Source organism: Aquarana catesbeiana, linkage group LG02, assembly GCF_042186555.1.
Source record: "Aquarana catesbeiana isolate 2022-GZ linkage group LG02, ASM4218655v1, whole genome shotgun sequence".
Lineage (NCBI taxonomy): Eukaryota > Metazoa > Chordata > Amphibia > Anura > Ranidae > Aquarana > Aquarana catesbeiana.
In genome coordinates this window covers 77,017,122-77,036,103 of record NC_133325.1, presented here as the reverse complement: position 1 = coordinate 77,036,103, position 18,982 = coordinate 77,017,122, and the positions used below count along the sequence as shown (strand labels likewise).

General features: G+C 42.4%; 1 protein-coding gene across 1 annotated transcript in view; it reads right to left on the bottom strand.

Moving 5' to 3' along the window:
- Positions 1-18,982, bottom strand: part of ARHGAP42 (Rho GTPase activating protein 42) — a 525,190-nt gene that overhangs the window by 320,835 nt on the left and 185,373 nt on the right. Inside the window, exon 3 of the mRNA XM_073613052.1 lies at positions 17,338-17,399. Within this exon, the coding sequence (XP_073469153.1) occupies positions 17,338-17,399 (62 nt within the window). The remainder of the gene's footprint in view (positions 1-17,337; positions 17,400-18,982) is intronic.

Sequence of the window (18,982 nt, the reverse complement as noted above, 5' to 3'; positions counted from 1 at the left end):
TAGCTAAAAAAAAAAAATACCTACAGCTTTAGCCAAATCATGGACCTGTTATGAATGATGTCCCACGATGTGCAGGCAGCTGGATCCTGTAGAAATCTTCAGTGCAGGGATGCTTGTCATCTTCCTGTTTTTTTCTGAACTTCTGGCACTACAATTCTTAACAGCTTTGTGTCTTTCAGCGGAACAGCAGTACAGATGGTCCATTGGGGACATCCCCTCCTTCCTCCTCCCCCATTGAGAAAAGTTGTTTAACTGATTATACTGCTTGTAACACAATGAGTGAATGGTGGAGAAAATCCTATGAGTGGTCAGACTTTCCCCCATTCACAGATTGGTTTACATGCAGTGTAATCAATGAAAGAACCTTACTCAGTGGATGAGGAGGAAGGAGGGGGTGTGTCCCTGTTGGACCATCTGTACTGCTGTTCTGCCTGAAGACCACAGATCTACAGAAAATGAATGAAGCAGATGCAGGGAGTTTTTGCACTGCAGGTCTTCTGATACAGCTTTCTCCCCAGCAAGAACAGTAGTAATGTCATCAAATCAAGCTCCAAAATCTCATAAAACTAGCAGTCAGTAGCAGAAGTGTCTTAGATGAACTCAGCCTTTACATACAGTTGTGCTCATAATTTTACATACCCTGGCAGAATTTATAAATTCTTAGCCATTTTTCAGAGAATATGAATGATAACACAAAAACATTTCTTTCACTCATGTTAGTGTTTGGCTGAAGCCATTTATTATCAATCAACTGTGGTTACTCTTTTTAAATCATAATGGCAACAGAAACTACCCAAATTACCCTGATCAAAAGTTTACATAACCTGGTGATTTTGGCCTGATAACTTGCACACAAGTTGACACAAAGGCGTTTGAATGGCTATTAAAGGTAACCATCCTCACCTGTGATCTGTTTGCTTGTAATTAGTGTATGTATAAAAGGTCAATGAGTTTCTGGACTCCTGACAGACCCTTGCATCTTTCGTCCAGTGCTGCACTGACGTTTCTGGATTCTGAGTCATAGGGAAAGCAAAAGAATTGTCAAAGGATCTGCGGGAAAAGGTAGTTGAATTGTATAAAACAGGAAAGGGATATAAAAAGTTATCCAATGAATTGAGAATGCCAATCAGCAGTGTTCAAACTCTAATCAAGAAGTGGAAAATTAGGGGTTCTGTTGAAACCAAACCACGGTCAGGTAGACCAACTAAAATTTCAGCCATAACTGCCAGGAAAATTGTTTGGGATGCAAAGAAAAACCCACAAATAGCTTCAGGTGAAATACAGGATTCTCTGAAAACATGTGGTGTGGCTGTTTCAAGATGCACAATAAGAAGGCACTTGAAGAAAGATGGGCTGTATGGTCGAGTCGCCAGAAGAAAGCCATTGCTACACAAATGCCACAAAGTATCCCGCTTACAATACTCCAAACAGCACAGAGACAAACCTCATACCTTCTGGCACAAAGTCATTTGGAGTGATAAGACCAAAATTGAGCTTTTTGGCCACAACTATAAACACTACATTTGGAGAGGAGTCAACAAGGCCTATGATGAAAGGTACACCATTCCTACTGTGAAACATGGAGTTGGATCGCTGATGTTTTGGGGATGTGTGAGCTACAAAGGCACAGGAAATTTGGTCAAAATTGATGGCAAGATGAATGCAGTATGTTATCAAAAAACAGTGGAGGAACATTTCCAGGAAGCTGCGCATGGGACATACTTGGACATTCCAACATGACAATGATCCAAAACACAACGCCAAGCCGACCTGTCATTGGCTACAGCAGAATAAAGTGAAGGTTCTGGAGTGGCCATCTCAGTCTCCTGACCTCAATATCATTGAGCCACTCTGGGGAGATCTCAAAATGTGCATCCACAAAAGACTTCAAGCTGTCATTGATGTTAAAGGGGGCAATACATGGTATTAAGAACTGGGGTATGTAAACTTTTGATCAGGGTCATTTGGGTGGTTTCTGTTGCCATTATGATTTAAAAAGAGTAAACACAGTTGTTTGATAATAAATGGCTTCAGCCAAACACTAACCATGAGTGAAAGTAAATTAGTTGTGTTATCATTCATATTTTCTGAAAAATTAAATCATAAATTCTGCCAGGGTATGTAAACTTATGAGCACAACTGTATACAGTTATGAGGCTCAAGGCACAGGAAGTCTGCTGCTGTTTTGCAGGAGGAATGTCAGGCAAAATGCAGATTTTTCAGAGTAATGTTTAGGCACAATGAACATTTCCAGATGATCCCTATACAATAGGAAATCTTTACTTTTTGGGTTCAGGTCCACTGTAAATACACATTAATGTGCAATGCATATCAAAAGTACTCTCCATGCGGGTAAGTGGTTATGGCTTATTTCTGCTTATTCTGCCACAAACAATAAGGAATGATTTTAGTATTTCCCTGTCTGACTGATGCAATGATGCTGCAATAATTTTTAACATTTTCATGATCCAACAGTCAGGTTTCCTACTTCGCCAATGTCATTTCTATCAATTAACCTCTGATTGTATATATAAGATATGGCAGCACCATTTGACATACTGGTGATACAGGAATAGTTGCCTGGTGGAATACAGTTGCTTGCAAAGGATGCAACTCTAGCACTGTCACTTCTTTAACACCTTTGCCAGCAATTAGAAGCTGAGGCTTTTTCTCAATGTGGCTATAGCCAGCCTGGTTATCTGTTAATAAGACAATTAAACTATTTATATCTACTCTCTTTCCTGCAGAGATCTGCTTGTCTATCAATATAAAAAAAAAGAATCAGAATGGCTTAATACCCGTGGGGAGTTGCCACCACCTGTCCTGGCCGAAGCCTGTCCCTAATAAAAGTCAGTTCCTTAAGATCCGGAGGATTTTTTCTCCCAATCTGAGATACAAAAAGAGAGCTTATGTGATAAGGGATAATCATTTGAGTATTTACAATCTATTGTTGGGGAGGTCTCCAGAGTTTTGAGTATCAATAATTTTGGTTGGGCCTTTATTAGCTCCTTTTCAGACAAATATGTGAAAATTAAAAGACTGATTTTCAAATACTGGGACATTATTAAAAATGATAGGATTTTAGGCCAACATGTGTCAGATAAACCCCCGGTTATATTCCAGAAGGGCTATACACTAAGAGAAAAAATTGCTCCCAACTTGGTAGATAAACCTGTCAAACCTGCCCATTTGAAAAATTTGAAAGGATTTATAACTTCCAGCAGTGTAGTTTGCAAAATAGTCCAATTAAATAGTGTACAGAGTAATATATTTTTTCTCACAGGTTACTCAGAGGATATACTAGATCAATACTTTTATGACCTGTTCTACTAAGGGAGTTGTTTAACTCCTGGAGTGTCCGTGCAGACAGCAATTTGTGGGCAGGACCTCATGAACACTCCAGGTCAGAATAGGTGAACATCTGGGTAACATTCGGAAGGGTTTCATTTTACAGTCTTTCTAGACAGTTTTCAGTATGTCACAAGGATCTGTTCCAATTGAAGGTTGTTGCAATAGATAAACATGTTTCTCACTTGCGAGGAAGTAATGTAATCAGGGAGATTTCCAAACAGGAGACTCGCTGGATTTATGAATTGAGATCCTACACTCCCCATGGTTTTAATGTGGAGTGGAATCTCAATTGTTTTATTAACAACAGTGGAGGACTCCCCCTGCCATGAGTTTATTCTGGGTTTTTGATCCTATTCCTTTTTCTTTTTTTATTCATTTTTAAATGGATTTGTGTAATCTTCCCATTTCCAGAATTTTTTATATATGTGAATTTTTAAAAGCACAGTTTTTTTTTTTAATGCAGTTTTTAAGATCTTTTAATTGATAAAATAAACTTGGATGTTATGGATTAATCATGGTGTGTGCAGCTTTGACATGGGCAACTGTAGTCATTGTTTTAAACCACTACATGGAGCTACTTATGGAGGACTTATTATATTAATAATAAGATTCATTTTTTTTTTAATATTTTTTTTTATAGAATAGATTGCTTTGTTAATATGTTTATTTCAATCTCTGTCAATTTTTGGAAAGCTTTTAGAGCTTTTGGTGGAGATCACTTCTGTAGGAGGAGGTACTAATGTGGTGCTGTGTTGCCCATTTCATAGCGCTACCGATTCCATATAACCTGTGAGACATTGGGTAGTGACTCCTCCCCTTGATGTCGTGGGTTGTCACAAAAACGGTTCGGCGGAGTTCAGTTTGTGACATCACTACGCACGCTGGGCAGATGATGTTGGATTGTGATGTTTGTGAGCACCGCATACTAAGCTCTAACGAGCAGGGCTCTCTGATTCCTCCTGTATTGAATTTTATTGTAACTGTACTGTCTGCCCTCATGTTGTAAAGCGCTGCACAAGCTGTTGGAGCAATATAAATCCTGAATAATAAATAAAAAATACACTGTGTGAGATATTGGGCCATAACATGGTATATATGTTTTTTATTTTGGAGTCTCATTGACGCCTTCTCTGTTGTGGTAATGGTGGAGAGGGGAGGTGTTTTGGGACTGTCCTAAAGTATTACTGATTGCTGCGCTGGAGGGTTATTGTAAACCTATGCTGTGCTTTTATAATGTGGAGGTTAACTGTCCGGTAAGCGCTCTCTGTTGGTGGTGGTGATCACTGAGCAACCCTTAGCAACCTTCAAAGCAACAGAGGGATGGTTCTGGAAGGACTCTTTTGCACTTTATATAAACATTTATGAATCTATAAGGATATACATGCCTCCTGCATGTATCTTTACCTGTCAAATGTCTCCCCTCTGTCTGTTATGGGAGCCGAAAAACTGCAGATTCTGTGGGCGGGTCTGTTGTCTGGAGCTCGGTGGGTGGAGTCATGATGTCAGTAGACTCCCCGCCCACCTCTACACTCCCCTTATCAATATGCATTTTCTCCTGTGTATTTCTTACACACTTCTGCTATGATCTCTAACATTCAGTGAAAAGACAGGAAAGTAACCACATGACTTCAGGATGCCAAATCATGCTGAGGTGTGGAACAGCCAATCCTTGCAGAGCTGCTGAAGAAAGGAGTGGGGGTGGGAATTAAAAAATAATGCCTGTGTCTTAGGCTAGTGCACGAGATGTAAATCACCTGTCACTCACAGCAAGGGGGAGGATTTGACGAAGTTTTTCTCTGTTTGTCAAGTTTTATCTCACTGAACAATAAAAGAGGATTGTTCAGAGATGGATTAACTCTTTGTGGCAAGACTTGGCTTAAGTGATAGGAAATCTTATACTCCACATTATGACATAAAAAAAAAAAAAAAATATGGGTTTACATCCACTTTAAGTACATTTCATTGTGGTCTCAAGAGCACTTTATTTGGTAATTATTGCACTCAAAGCTTTAATGTGAATCAATTATCATATAATTTATGTTCTATTCATTATTTGTTGATTTATGAGGTTAAGCACATTTTGCAGCTTAGCATGGTGATTTAAAGAGACAGTGCACCATTTATTGTTTATTTACATATCTTGTATTCAGGTATAATGGGAGCCACAGTCTAATGGCACGTTTGAAATAGACTGCCTTACCAGCTTTATGCAAGTCTGTACAGGAAACTAAACCGGAGTCGCTTATTCAAACATTGGTACACTAGGTTCCTTTTGAATATTTGTTAACTAATTTATTAATATATCCTGATACTTGTACAGTCCCTGCCATATAAAGTGGCTCAATTTAACATTGCACTTCAGATCTTCATCAATCTTATCCGTGAGTATTAATTGGTTCATCCAAAAATTGATATTTTCATTTCTGGGAGAGTTAAATCACCCTTTAGCGATATTTCAGGGACACCGCTGGCAAGATTCTCCGAAATAGTTTATTACTCCGCTCCTCAAACATTAAGATCTTACCTAGGATCTCCAGCGCAGAGATCGTACCACTGTTGTCCTTGAGAATTGACTATCGGTCATATACTGAAAAATTAGAGACTATTTACTTACGCTGCCCATAATAGTTAATGGTGAGAAATCGACAAGCGTTTTTGCCCATAGTGACAAGAAAAATCATAGGTGAAGAAAAAAATCTTATCTGATCAAACAAAATTCTAACTGTTATTGTGGTCCTCCATCAGGAAAAATCGTATTTATTGTGTCACACATGTGCCAGGAAAAGTTTCATCCAGAATTATGAATTATGTATGAAAAACCAATACAAGCAAAAGTTTCTGTGTGAATTCAAACCTGGATTTATGAGTAAATTCTAGTGTGTGCGTCTAAATATATATATTGTACATCCTCTATTACGCCATGGCTTGGCGAATTAATAAAAACTGTAATAGCTGTGCAAGGAAATCAACCAGCTTGTTAAGTTAAAGTGATTGTAAAGTCTGGTGGGGGGCACCAGAGCCAAGCCACAGCTCCTTGTGTCCATTCAAACATGGAGCCCTGGCCCTGCTCCATTTCTCTCCTCATTGGCTGACTGACTTTGATTGACAGCAGCAGGAGCCAATGGTGTCACACTGCTGTCTAAGCCAATGAGGAGTGGAGTCCCAGGCAACTGAGACAATTCTACAACATCGCTGGATTGAGATGGACCTCAGGTAAGTATTAGGGGGGCTGCTGCACACAGAAGGCTTTTTTAATCCTAATGCATAGAATGCATTAATATAAAAAAAACTTCTGCCTTTACAATCACTTTAAGCTTTAAAAATCATGTTGTTCATCTTGTTCACAAGGGCATATTTAAGCGCACACACATGCGAAGGGCCATGTTTGCCCGCTCAGGAAGCACAGGTGTTCCCATTCATGTCAACTGGGATGCAGCAGCTACTCCCAATTTTCCATACGTATGTGTGTGTGTGCAGGGGTGTGTGTCAATCAACTCACATTTTCTGCATTTGGGGACACGCACTCGCACCCAGATGACAAATTGGGAGCAACGGCTGAATGGTATTGCCTGAACACGGATGCCCAGGACACCTGCGCATACCGTGTGGGCATACATGGCCCGTCACACAGGTGGTTGCTTAAAGTGGATGTAAACCCTCACATATACTCAGTGAAGTGGCTGGCCTCAGGTGCACAAAGATGAAACAAATCCTCCTACATAATTTGTACATGTCTATTTGCAGTAGTCTCTCCCTTACATCCATTCAAAGATCAGAATTTACACAGGATTTCTCAGCTCTGAAAAGCAGGGGGTGGGGAGCTGAAGTTTCACCAGTGAGGAGAGGTCTGAGAGCTGATTGGAGGGAAAAGACACCCCCCCCCCCCCCCCCCCCCCACACACACACACACACACACACACACACACACACACAGCACACAGGAATAGCACTGAGGCTGTCAATCTGCTGGAGGTCCATCCCCTGTCACCATTATTCTCTTGGTGTCAGGCACATTTTAGAGATGTGTGGTTCGTTTCATACGAATCAAAAATTCATTCATTCTGAAGCATCCGAAATACGAATTTCTATGCTTCCGAATTGTATACGAAATACGAAATTTCGTTGACGAATTTCGGATCCAAATTCCGTTACAACGGAAACGTGACTGGTGTTTTGTTGACCAATCAGAGGTTTTCTTCTGCTGCTGAGTGAGGGTTGGGAAAATTACCTTTTTTTAATATGGGAGTGGGAGACTGGTACTGTTAGTCGATGGGAGATTCAGAATCAGACAAAATAGGATTGTTTGTTAATATCGTTCTATTATTGTCATAATAATTACGATTATTCGTTATGATGAAGTTAAAAACCCAGGAAGTCAGCACAGCACAGGGATGGTGGTAGCCCCTCATAATAAGCACAGCAGGGGTACAGCCCCAGGAGGAAGTCAGCACAGCACAGGGATGGTGGGAGCCCCTCATAATAAGCACAGCAGGGGTACAGCCCCAGGAGGAAGTCAGCACAGCACAGGGATGGTGGGAGCCCCTCATAATAAGCACAGCAGGGGTACAGCCCCAGGAGGAAGTCAGCACAGCACAGGGATGGTGGGAGCCCCTCATAATGAGCATAATGAGTCCGACGACTGCCATATTGAGAAAGGTATTTTTTGCTTTTTAAATTCATCATAACGAACGTTTGTAATTGTTACAAAAAGTTAACGAACCTAACAAAAATTCGTATTTTATACGAGTCCAAATTGAATTTCGGACACGAATTACAAAATACGAATTAACGGCTAATACGAAACGGAACGAAACGAAACAAATTTATTGACGGCGCACATGTCTAGTAAATTTGTCAGAAGAGACTCATGCTGACTGCAGAGGAACGAGGCAGCAGACAGAAATGACACTTAGTGCTCTGGATTGAGCACACACTATAGAGGGATATGGTTTTTTCATATTTCATATCTGAGGTTTACAACCAATTTAAATATGCTTGTCTGAACAAGCTGGCCATACTTTATACAATTTTTGTATTCAATTTCCTTTAGAGTTACCTTGAGCTATGTAGTGAAAAGGCCTGCCTTATTTCATACAAATTGAAAGTGTTTAGGTTTGACCTTATATTATATGGTTTTGGTAAATCTAAAAGAAAATTGTACAAGAATATTGTATATTGTATGGCCAGCCCTAAACATAAAGCTGATTGGTTGCCATGCACAGCTACTCCAAATTCTGGCTGTTTCAGTTTTAACAATTCCCCCTTCATGTACTTCTAAATATGCAATGTACTTATACATTTAAATAAAGTTTGCTCTGCATTATTTTTTCATTGATTTCATAAGAAATAAAAGAAACCTCTTTAATACATCTGGGAATCTACTGAAGTAGCAGGTCTAGGGGCTTTCAAATAGAATTCTTTTCAGAATTTCTTACAAAGATTCTAACAAAAAATCGAACCACGTACGCAAGCCATAGCAAAGGGAATGTCCACTTAGCTTAGCAAATAAGAAAAATCTAATTTTATAAAAAAAAGTTATTTTTTAAATTTCTCTTGCAGATGGATATTTGGATATTCAAAGTGAACACAATTCACTTTTTCAAGAAGTGGAAATAGATTTTATCAGTGTAAACCTCATTCAGCTCATCCGAATCTGCAAACAAATCTGCAAACCTAAGTTTTGGGTGGACTGACCCTACAAACATTTATGAATGTTTCATATGAAGAAGCTGTTTAGTCCCAGTATTACTTGTCTTAGGTTTACTGACACCATATGTTGAGTTTTTTAGAGAACAATAACCAAAGGAAGTGATAGGATGGCAAGGGAAGTAGCCTGACCACAACTAATGTGACTTATAAGAAACCCTGTAGGTGTGAAGAAGTGGTATGTGCAAGTTTCACAATGACTTAGAGGGGTGCATATATGAGCGGTGGGGTAGCCTTGTTTTTTAACCACTTACTAGATGCTAAATGAAAGCATTGTGGGATTGCATTTCTCTTTACAGAGCCGTGGGGGGTTTGAATGGTGTTAGTGCAGGAAATGTGGGTTTTCAGTGGAGTCCAGCACAAAATCCAAGAGCTTTAAGCCTTTAAAAGCTTCTTCTTCTAAAACAGTAGTCTCCAAACTGCGGCCCTTTGCTAGCCTTTATCCGGCCCTTGGGGTACTATTCCTCTCACTGACACCAACAGTGGGGCATAATTAAATCATTCTCTGAAGCTATTACCTTTTGTACCACCACCCCCTCCCTTTAGAATGTAAGCTCTACGAGCAGGGCCCTCCTGTATCTTTTGTATTGAACTGTACTGTAATTGTGTTGTCCCCCTTATACATTGTAAAGCGATGCGTAAACTGTTGGCGCTATATAAATCGCATATAATAATAATAATATTTATTTCCACTGACACTAATGGATGGGGCACTAATCCTCCCAAAGACACCAACAATGGGGCACTATTCCTTCCACTGATACAAATGCTGGGGCACTAGTACTCCTCCTACCAACCACCAACATAGTTACATAGTAAGGTTGAATAGAGACACCAGTCCATCCAGTTCAACCTGAGTGAGTGGGGTGTGTGTCTACAATTGTCCCTATCCCTGTACATTGTGTCTCATTAAGATGCTCATCTATTATTATTATTTATTTAAGGTACCCATATAGCGCTGTCAATTTACACAGCACTCCACACATACATCGCACACTCACATCGGTCCCTACCCTCAAGGAGCTCACAATCCAAGGTCCCCAACTCATTCATATACTAGGGCCAATTTATTTTGGACAGACGCCAATTAACCAATTAAGCCAATTAACCTACCAGCATGTCTTTGAAGTGTGGGAGGAAACCGGAGTACCCGGAGGAAACCCACGCAGGCACAGGGAGAACATGCAAACTCCAGACAGTCATCCTTGGGATTCAAACGTAGTGTCGTGGTTGGGATTCAAACCAGTTAGTGCTAGGCGAAAGTGCTACCCACTACACCACTGTGCTGCCCAACCCTGAGGCAATGTTTATTCTCGCTGATGCTGGGCCCGGGACATTTTCTACTTTAGCCCCCCTAAAGTCTGAAAGACAGTAAACTGTTTGAAACTTTTGGAGAGTCCTGTTCTAAAATAACAAACATGTTGTACTTACCTGCTCTGTGCAATGATTGTGCACTGAGCAGCCCCGAACCTCCTCTTCTGGGGTCCCCTGCCAAAGCTCTTGGCTCCTCCTCTTCTTTCTGTACCCCCATGGCAAGCCATTTGCTCTAGAGGCACACCTGCAGGCTTGCTCCTGAGCTGGGCTGTGTGGGTCTATTGACATGCACATCACGGCTAAGCCCCACCCCTGCTCTCTGCTCACAGAATTAGACTGACAGCATCAGGAGCCAATGGCTCCCGCTGCTGGCTCTGTGAGCAGTAAGAGAGGAAAGAGACACTGCAGACGAGCACAGCGCTGGATTGAGATAGGACTCAGGTAAGTATAAAAGGGGTGAGGGGGGATACAAACACTGGGACATTTTTTACCTTAATGCAGGGAATGAATTAGGGTAAAAAATGTCTACCACTTTAACTGGCCAGCAACTGGGTACCCAACACTGTGGTTACAGAGGAAACCTTGTCATGTCATCTCCATACTTCCCAACATTTTGAGATGGCAATGAGGGACACCTACCAGCTAAATGTATGTAGGCATAGGACACACCCCCTGTCACACCCCTTTAAAGGAGAAATAACCCCCCAAAAAAGGTTAATTAAATCCACAAGTGCTTTTTTTTACCACTATTATTCCTATTGGCTTTTAAAATGTACAAATGCATCAGTTTAGAAATCTGATGAAAGGTTTAGCACTGGGAAACACTTTTTGAAAGATAAAAAGTGCATTTTTTATACAACTATATAGATCAGACCAAAATGAGGGACAAATGAGGAGGAGTGAGGGACAGAGGGACATTACTCCAAATCAGGGAAAGTCCCTCGAAATCAGGGACAGTTGGGAGGTATGCGATCTCTGATCTCACTGTGGTTTCCTGGTGGTTGATTCAGCTCCATTATAGAGATGGGTCACATACATTAGGTTTGAGGGGCACCCATAAAAAAAAAAGAAATAGTGAAAAATCTATAAAAGTAATTAACACCCTGGTCCCAACAAACCCATTGGATGTCTCTGAAATACATAAAACGCTCACACAAACCTGCACAGTGTCAATAAGCATTTTTGTAATTACAAACACCAACCTGACTCATTCTTAGGATAGAGTTATGGTAACTCACATTAACTAGCTCTGTGTCCCCCAAATGTTATCGTAGAAGGTGAACATAGGCAAACTTTGACAATTGGGCATTATTCATCCTCGCTAAAAAACTGCCCTTTTTTGATATATTTTAATCAGAAGGCTTTGTTAAATGATTTTAGGGTAAAATCATTGAAAAATGTATTAATGTATGACAATTTATAAAAATCATTTACACTCTGTAATTCAACATATTTCGAAATAAAATATAGGTTTATCTCAGGGTAAAGGCAATACATCTCCAACACCTGAAACATGGGAATATAAGTCCATTTTAACCCTAACCAGGTGACATTAAGTTTGCCAAAGCAATGCGTATAATAAACAAATGCCATATTTTTTTACATGAAATACTGTTTTTACCTTTTTACGTTAAAGTCCTCCTGAAAGGGAGCCACCTGTGTTTACGTAGAGTATGATTTGAAGCCTATACCCAAACTTTATACCTCCCAGATCAATTTCTAATACAGATGGGCCTGTATTAGGGCTCATGCTCACTGCAGCTCAAAGGAGCTCAAAAAAAGCGGCTCCTACAGGCTTTTGAGCTCTTTTTTTCTGCCTAGAAACTCCCCTCCAAGTTAGCCAATGTGTTCCAAGCACGCTATGGCTTTTTCAGGTGTTTTCAGACATGCTCCTACAGGCAGAAAAAAAAGCCCACTAAAGTCGCATTTTTGAAAGGAGCTAGTGCCCCAAAGAGCTCAAAAAAGCTCAAAAGAGCTAAAAAAAAGCGCAAAGAATTTTGAAAATGCACGAAAACTTTTGTTAAAGCTTTTTGTTTTGTTTATACACTGGTTAAGAAAATACTATCTAGGAGGGTTTGTGAAAAAAAAAAAAAACACTTAGCCCTCTTTCTCATGAACAATCCATTCAGGTCCGCCTGTCAGTTTTTTAGGCGGACCTGAACGGACCCTCCATAGAGCTCTATGGAGCGTCGGATGTCAGCGGTGACATGTCCACTGACATCCGACCCGCTCCGATCCGAAAAAGTGTAACGGAGGAAAACCCTACTTTTCCATCTGTTTTCGGTCCGTCATCATCCGATCCCCCATAGGGGAGAGCGGCGCTCTGACAGGTCCATCGCTGCACAGTGTGCAGCGACAGACCTGTCATCTGCCTGCACAACGGGGATCGGCGGAGCGATCCCCGCTGAGCAAGCGGATGTTCGCAGGGCGGATCATCATGGATCCGTCCCAAGTGAAAGAGGCCTTATGCTCAAAGAAGCTCAAAGAAGCTTGAAGTAGCTCAATAAAAACGTGCACAAGAGCACAAAAAACACAAGCTTGAACCCTAATGCCGCGTACACACGGTCGGACTTTTCGACCGGACTTGTCCGACAGACTTTCCAGCGGACTTTCGACAGACTTTTGATGGACTTCCAACTGACTTTTTAATGAACGGACTTGCCTACACACGATCACACCAAAGTCCGACGGATTTGTATGTGATGAAGTACAATGGACTAAAATAAGGAAGTTGATAGCCAGTAGCCAATAGCTGCCCTAGCGTCGGTTTCTGTCCGTCGGACTAGCATACAGACGAGCGGATTTCTGGGTCTGGAGGAGTTACGACGTAAAGATTTGAAGCATGTTCCAAATCTAAAGTCCATCAGATTTGCGACTGGAAAAGTCAGCTGAAGGTCCGGTGAAGCCCACTCACAATCGGATTGTCCGCCGGATTTGGTCCGTCGGACAAGTACGGTCGAAAAGTCCGACCGTGTGTACGCTGCATAAGGCTCTATGAACATTGGCTTAAAAATTGCTTCTACGGGAGTTTTGTGTTCTGCCTGTAGAGGCAGCTCAATGTTCTCCTATCTGTCCATACACATAAGGACGTTTAGAGGCATATTTTGAGCTCAACCTTTAGAGGCAGGAAAACAAAAACCTTTTGGTTTGCGTTTTTGATTGGAGCTTTCTGGCAGAAAAAATGCAAAACTCCTCTAAACTTTGTACAAAAAAATGCTCTATATATTTTTTTATGCCAAGGGAACTGTTTTTTTTTTTTTTTTAAGCCCAGTGTGCCCAGAAACTGTCCTTAAATGCATCTGAGCGCATGTATTTTGATGCCTTAGGCTGGGTTCACACGGTCTTCGCATGCGGCTCACGGCAGGGGTCCGGTGCATCCCTTCTTTCTCCGTTTCAGGGATGAATCAGGCCTGAATTTTTGCCTGGACCCGGACCTGAAACAGAGCCAAAGACGCCCAGGACTCCTGTGCTATCCACTCCGCAGCCGCCACGGAGATGTGTGAAGTGGCTCCATAGAGAGCTGGTCACAGTCTCCTGTCATACGAATTGAATGCGGGGAAACCCACATCCAATTCACACTAGTGTGAACCCAGCCTTAATGACTGTTACCTATGAAAAAATACACTGGGCCCTCGGATTCCATCTGTATTGAATTGTATTGTGACTGTACTGTCTGCCCTCATGCTGTAAAGTGCTGTGCAAACTGTTGGCGCTATATAAATCCTGTATAATAATAATAACACAATACTGTTGATTTCCTCCAGCCCCTTGAGTCACTTCCTGTATACATGCAGTCCTTTTAGTGCTGATTGTAGTCTGTACCAAGGATGCATATGACAAGATGTCAACGCAGGGACAAAACCTGGGAGACAGTTGTCACCCCATAACAAGAGGTGCCTGAACAAAGACCTTCAAAACAGGATCACCTGGTGTTATTTTAATAGATTATGAAGATATAAAAGACTGAAAACAACTGAAATTACATTAACATAGAAACCCCCCTCCCCTCCCCCCACCAACACTTTAATAAGGGGCTACATTGCTGACAGAATCTGTCTGTATCTGGATGTAATTAAAGCGGACCTTCAGTTATTTTTTTCATCTTTCCATCTATTAAATCTTTTGCCCTTGTTGTTTTAACTTTGGATAGTAAAACATTTTTTTTCTGCCAGTAAATACATTATACAGCCCACTTCTTCTTTCTTGTGTGATAGGTTGGACTTGATGGACTTGTGTCTTTTTTCAACCTCACCTACTATGTAATTATGTAACTATATGTGTGGTCATTACCAGAGGGGGGAGCAGATGCCTGTCTAATACGGGTATTTGCTCCCACTTCCGGCGAAAGAGAGCTGCAGAATCTGCGGCAAACTGCGCCATGTCCAGCCCCTCCTACCACCCCACCCCCCCGTTTTCTGGGAGACACTCAGGTCCCAGAAGACAGTAGGGACCATTCAGAATGCGCAGCGCGACTCACATGTGCACAGTAGGGAGTAGGGAACCAGGCTGTGAAGCTGTAAGGCTTCACTTCCTGCTTCCCTTACTGAAGATGCCGGCGCCTCGCCCCGGAAGCCGATGGACGGGTTGACTTCGCACATTGTGGGCGCCTTGAACAGGTGAGTGTCCTTATTTTAAAAGTCAGCAGCTGCAGTATTTGTAGCTGCTGACTCTTAATATTTATTATTAGGCGGAACTCTGCTTTAAAGAGGGAGTCCCGCAAAAATTTTTGTTTTAAAAGTCAGCAGCTACAAATACTGCAGCTGCTGACTTTTAAAATAAGGACACTCACCTGTCCCCGAATCCAGCGGTGTTGGCACCTGAGGCCGAACCGTCCCTTGGTCCTCGGCAGCTGCCGCCGCCCTTCTCTGTGAGGGAATCAGGAAGTAAAGCAATGCGGCTTCACTTCCCGATTCCCTACTGCGCATGCGCGAGTCACGCTGCGCCTCCTAACTGGTCCCCGCTATCTTCTGGGACCCATGTGTGTCCCAACAGACAGCTGGACCGGTATCTGCACCCCCCTCCAGAGGTTAAGTTTTTGTGTGAACCTCCACTTTAAATAGTGTTTTTGCGGTTTGTGGGTTACATTTTAGGGTGGACTTAAAGTGGTTGCAAACCTCCAGTGCATGCAACATAAATGAAAGGCACCGTATTAATGTGACCACATTGTAAAAGCGAATCGCTGTACTTTTACCTTAATTTTTTTTATCCCCTGCACCTGTCTGAGCCGTCAGAATATCGCAGACAAGTGGGCATGTCTGCATGCCGGAGCTTGAGAGGTGGAGTCGTGACCTCACTGGACTCTCTTCCCATCTCTACACTCCCCACCCCCAGCAATCTCCAGGCTGACAGCGGGATGGCACGTATCCCTGGCGGCTGGTCACGCCCCCTCAAGAGTACTGACCACTCGGAACTTGTGTAAGGCACCACCTGACTTCAGCTTGGCCAGCGGAGCAGCCAATCCTGGGTGAGCTGGAGGAGGTGGGGGAGCAATCTGTTTGGGAATGCTAGACACACGCCCCCTTCTCTCATGCTCGTGCATAACTAAGTAGTCTATCAGTCACAGGAGTGGGGGTGTGGCGACACAAATTTGTGTAATGTGTTGCTTTTTAACCCTGCAAGAAAGCGGAGAGGATTTACAATAACATTGCTGGAATCACCTTTCTTTGCAAGAATGGGGACAGATGGCTTCTGATGCTTAACTGTACCAGGTAAACTGCTTAGTTTATTTTTTATTATTCAGGTTTACAACTGCTTAAAAGGTTTCAGGGTCACCTTTAGTAACCAATATCAGGTTTATTATCACCATAAAGCAAACAAATGTAGCACCCTCTAGCTAGAGTGCTAGATGTAAATAGGTTGTTAGTGTAGGAAAATTTGGCTTGGCTGGGGGTAGGGTCTGGGTTGTGAATCTGGGTCAGGTTTTAGTGACTCAGGGCTGGATGACTCATCTTGACAGCTCTTCTGGTGCCTCCCTGTTCTCTGGAACATTGGAGAATGTTCTAGACAAAGTGGGTGGAAGCTAGGAGGGGCTGTTAGGAATATTTATGAGGACCTCAGCCAATACCCAGTAAAGGGCTAGCAGGGAACAGGCCTCCTCATAAAAAGGCATGAGCCATGCCAGCAGGGGAGTTGGGTGGAAGATGGAGAAAGGGTGCTGAGGAGGCTGTCTGTGGCCCTTGAGGGTGCCCCCTAGTGTGGGGGGGTGACCTCAAGCCTGGGGCTCGGGTGCTGGAAGACTCCTTCTAAAACACACAGAGGGGACCCTTCCTGGAGGCACGGGAGCAAGTGAGAGGACAGCGAGAGCAGGTCAGCACGTCTGGGAGAGCTCCTGAGAAAGAGTCAGCCGGACAGGCTTATGAGTGTCCATTTGGAGGAGTATGCAGAATTAGCCTGGAGGGCTAGTGAGGGTGGCAGCTGCAGCAAGGGGGGTTGGCAGGGCCTGAAGAGGTGGTGCTGGGATCAGTGACCACAGAATGTGCTTGGAAAATGGGAGCTGTGTCACCCAATCTGTTCTTCAAGTATAGGGGTTGCAAGTCCCTGCCTGTAATGGGTCTTTGCTACAAATTGACTACAGGGTGACATAGCTGGGTTCTGCAAGCAAGTGTGTGCTGGAAGAAGTGGAGTTGTATATAGATGGCATATAGGAAGAATGTCCCTGAAGTTTTGCTGAAGTCAAATGGACATCCCATAACCTTCAATCCCTATCCAAGTCACTACCCTCAATAAATAAAAAAAAAAGTCACAGACTGTTCCCTGAATCTGGAGTGCCTGTGGAAATTTTGGTGTGCCTGGCTGTGCAGGGTGGGGGATCCCAGTTACTTGCAGGTCCTAAGGGGGTGCTCTACACAAATGTTAAACAAATATAGTTTTCTGTTTGAATACAGTTATTAAATGACTGGTTGCCATATGTCACAGTACATTTACACAGTATCAGTACAAACTCTGGGTATGATGCAATGCTCTTACCAATCTTCTCCTTTCTTCCTCCACCGTAATGAGTAGGCGAGCAAACTCTTTCAGAGACTGAGCTGGAAGAAAGGAAAGCAAGTTAAGTGCATCTATTCATTAGCTGACAAAACGGGACTTGTAATAAAAGTATAATCTTAAAAACAACATGACTTCATACATTAGTTCGATTTAAGGATCAGGATCACAGGCAGCCATACAGAGCAACCTAGCATCCCTTATCAGATTAAGAACTAGGAGATACCACTGAATTTCTGTGCTGTACACATTCCACTTATGGGCTAATAGAGAAAAATGCTGCACTTTATTCATGCCTTCCAATCCACTAAGTGCTTGTGGTAATGGGCAAATGCAAAGAGCTTCAGGCATACTCATCCTGCCTTGGAGATCAGTTTGAAAGCCTTCTGTGTTCATTGACAGGATTATTTGGCCCACAGTTGCCTTTCAAGCTGCATCAAGCTGAATCAAGTTGTTATTGCATTCCCATAGATTTGTATTGGGAGAGATGCAAGCCCTCCAACACAGGTACTAAAGCTATTCATGAACATTAGAGCAGCCAATCTCAACCATATAAACTTAGGTTTCCTCAGGAGGTTGCTGGGGGATTGAGATGTGGATGATTGACCTTCCATCTGATGGTGTCTGCACGGTTCCAGGTTCAATGCCCCTTTTCACAGCCAGCAGCATGACACCTATGATCTCTTTAGCTATCTGTAAGGGTGGCATTCTGACTACCTCTGTAAAGTGGGCATTATTCCATTTTAAGGAGCACTGACCCCTGATGAAATGATTTTAGCAGAGGCTCCATGAGATCTGAAAATGATATGAAGGATTCCTCTAAGGGTAAAAAGGTTGAGTTAAGCCTACCTTACACTTGTAGAATTTTGTTCAAACTTTTGAACAAGAAAGCATCAAAATCATTCATCCGAACATTTGATGGAGCTTTTATCAACTCTACTAATTTTCAACGACTTTTCATTTGAGTACAATGTCAATGTCTCGATTTTCGATTGACAATCTGGATTAACTTTGACACATGCTTGTGCATAACATTCAGATTTTTCTTGTCCGGGAGCCAGTTTAACAGATAGAAATGTGTCCGTTACCTGTAGATTCAATAAAAATTTTCAATCTTTCTTCTTCGATTTTTATGCTCACTCTGCTTGAAAGTGATTGGTGATTCAGCCACATTAACTTTTATATAATCAAACGAATGTTCCAAAAATGGGAGTTTTTGAATGAACATTTAGAGGTGCAAGGCCAGCGTAGTTAAGGCTTCATTAGAACACGATCAGTCAATCTCAGAAGGTTTTTACGCCCGGTTCCTCCCCTTAACTTGAGCACTCCTGCTAAGAGCGCTTTCACATTGCAGCCGCGTTAGCGGTAAAGCACCGCTTATATTTAGCCACGCTTTTCGGTAGTGTTAACTTTTTGGCCACTAGCGGGGTGCTTTTGGAAAGGGTTAATAACGCTTGTGTAGCGCCGTTGCCAAAGCGCTTTGCAGGCGCTTCGGCAGCGGTGCCAATTCATTTCAATGGGCAGGAGCGGTTGTTGTTTATACAGCTCTCCTCCACCACCCCAAAGATGCTGCCTGCAGGACTTTTTTTAACGTCCTGCCAGTGCAGCACCCCAGTGTGAAAGCACT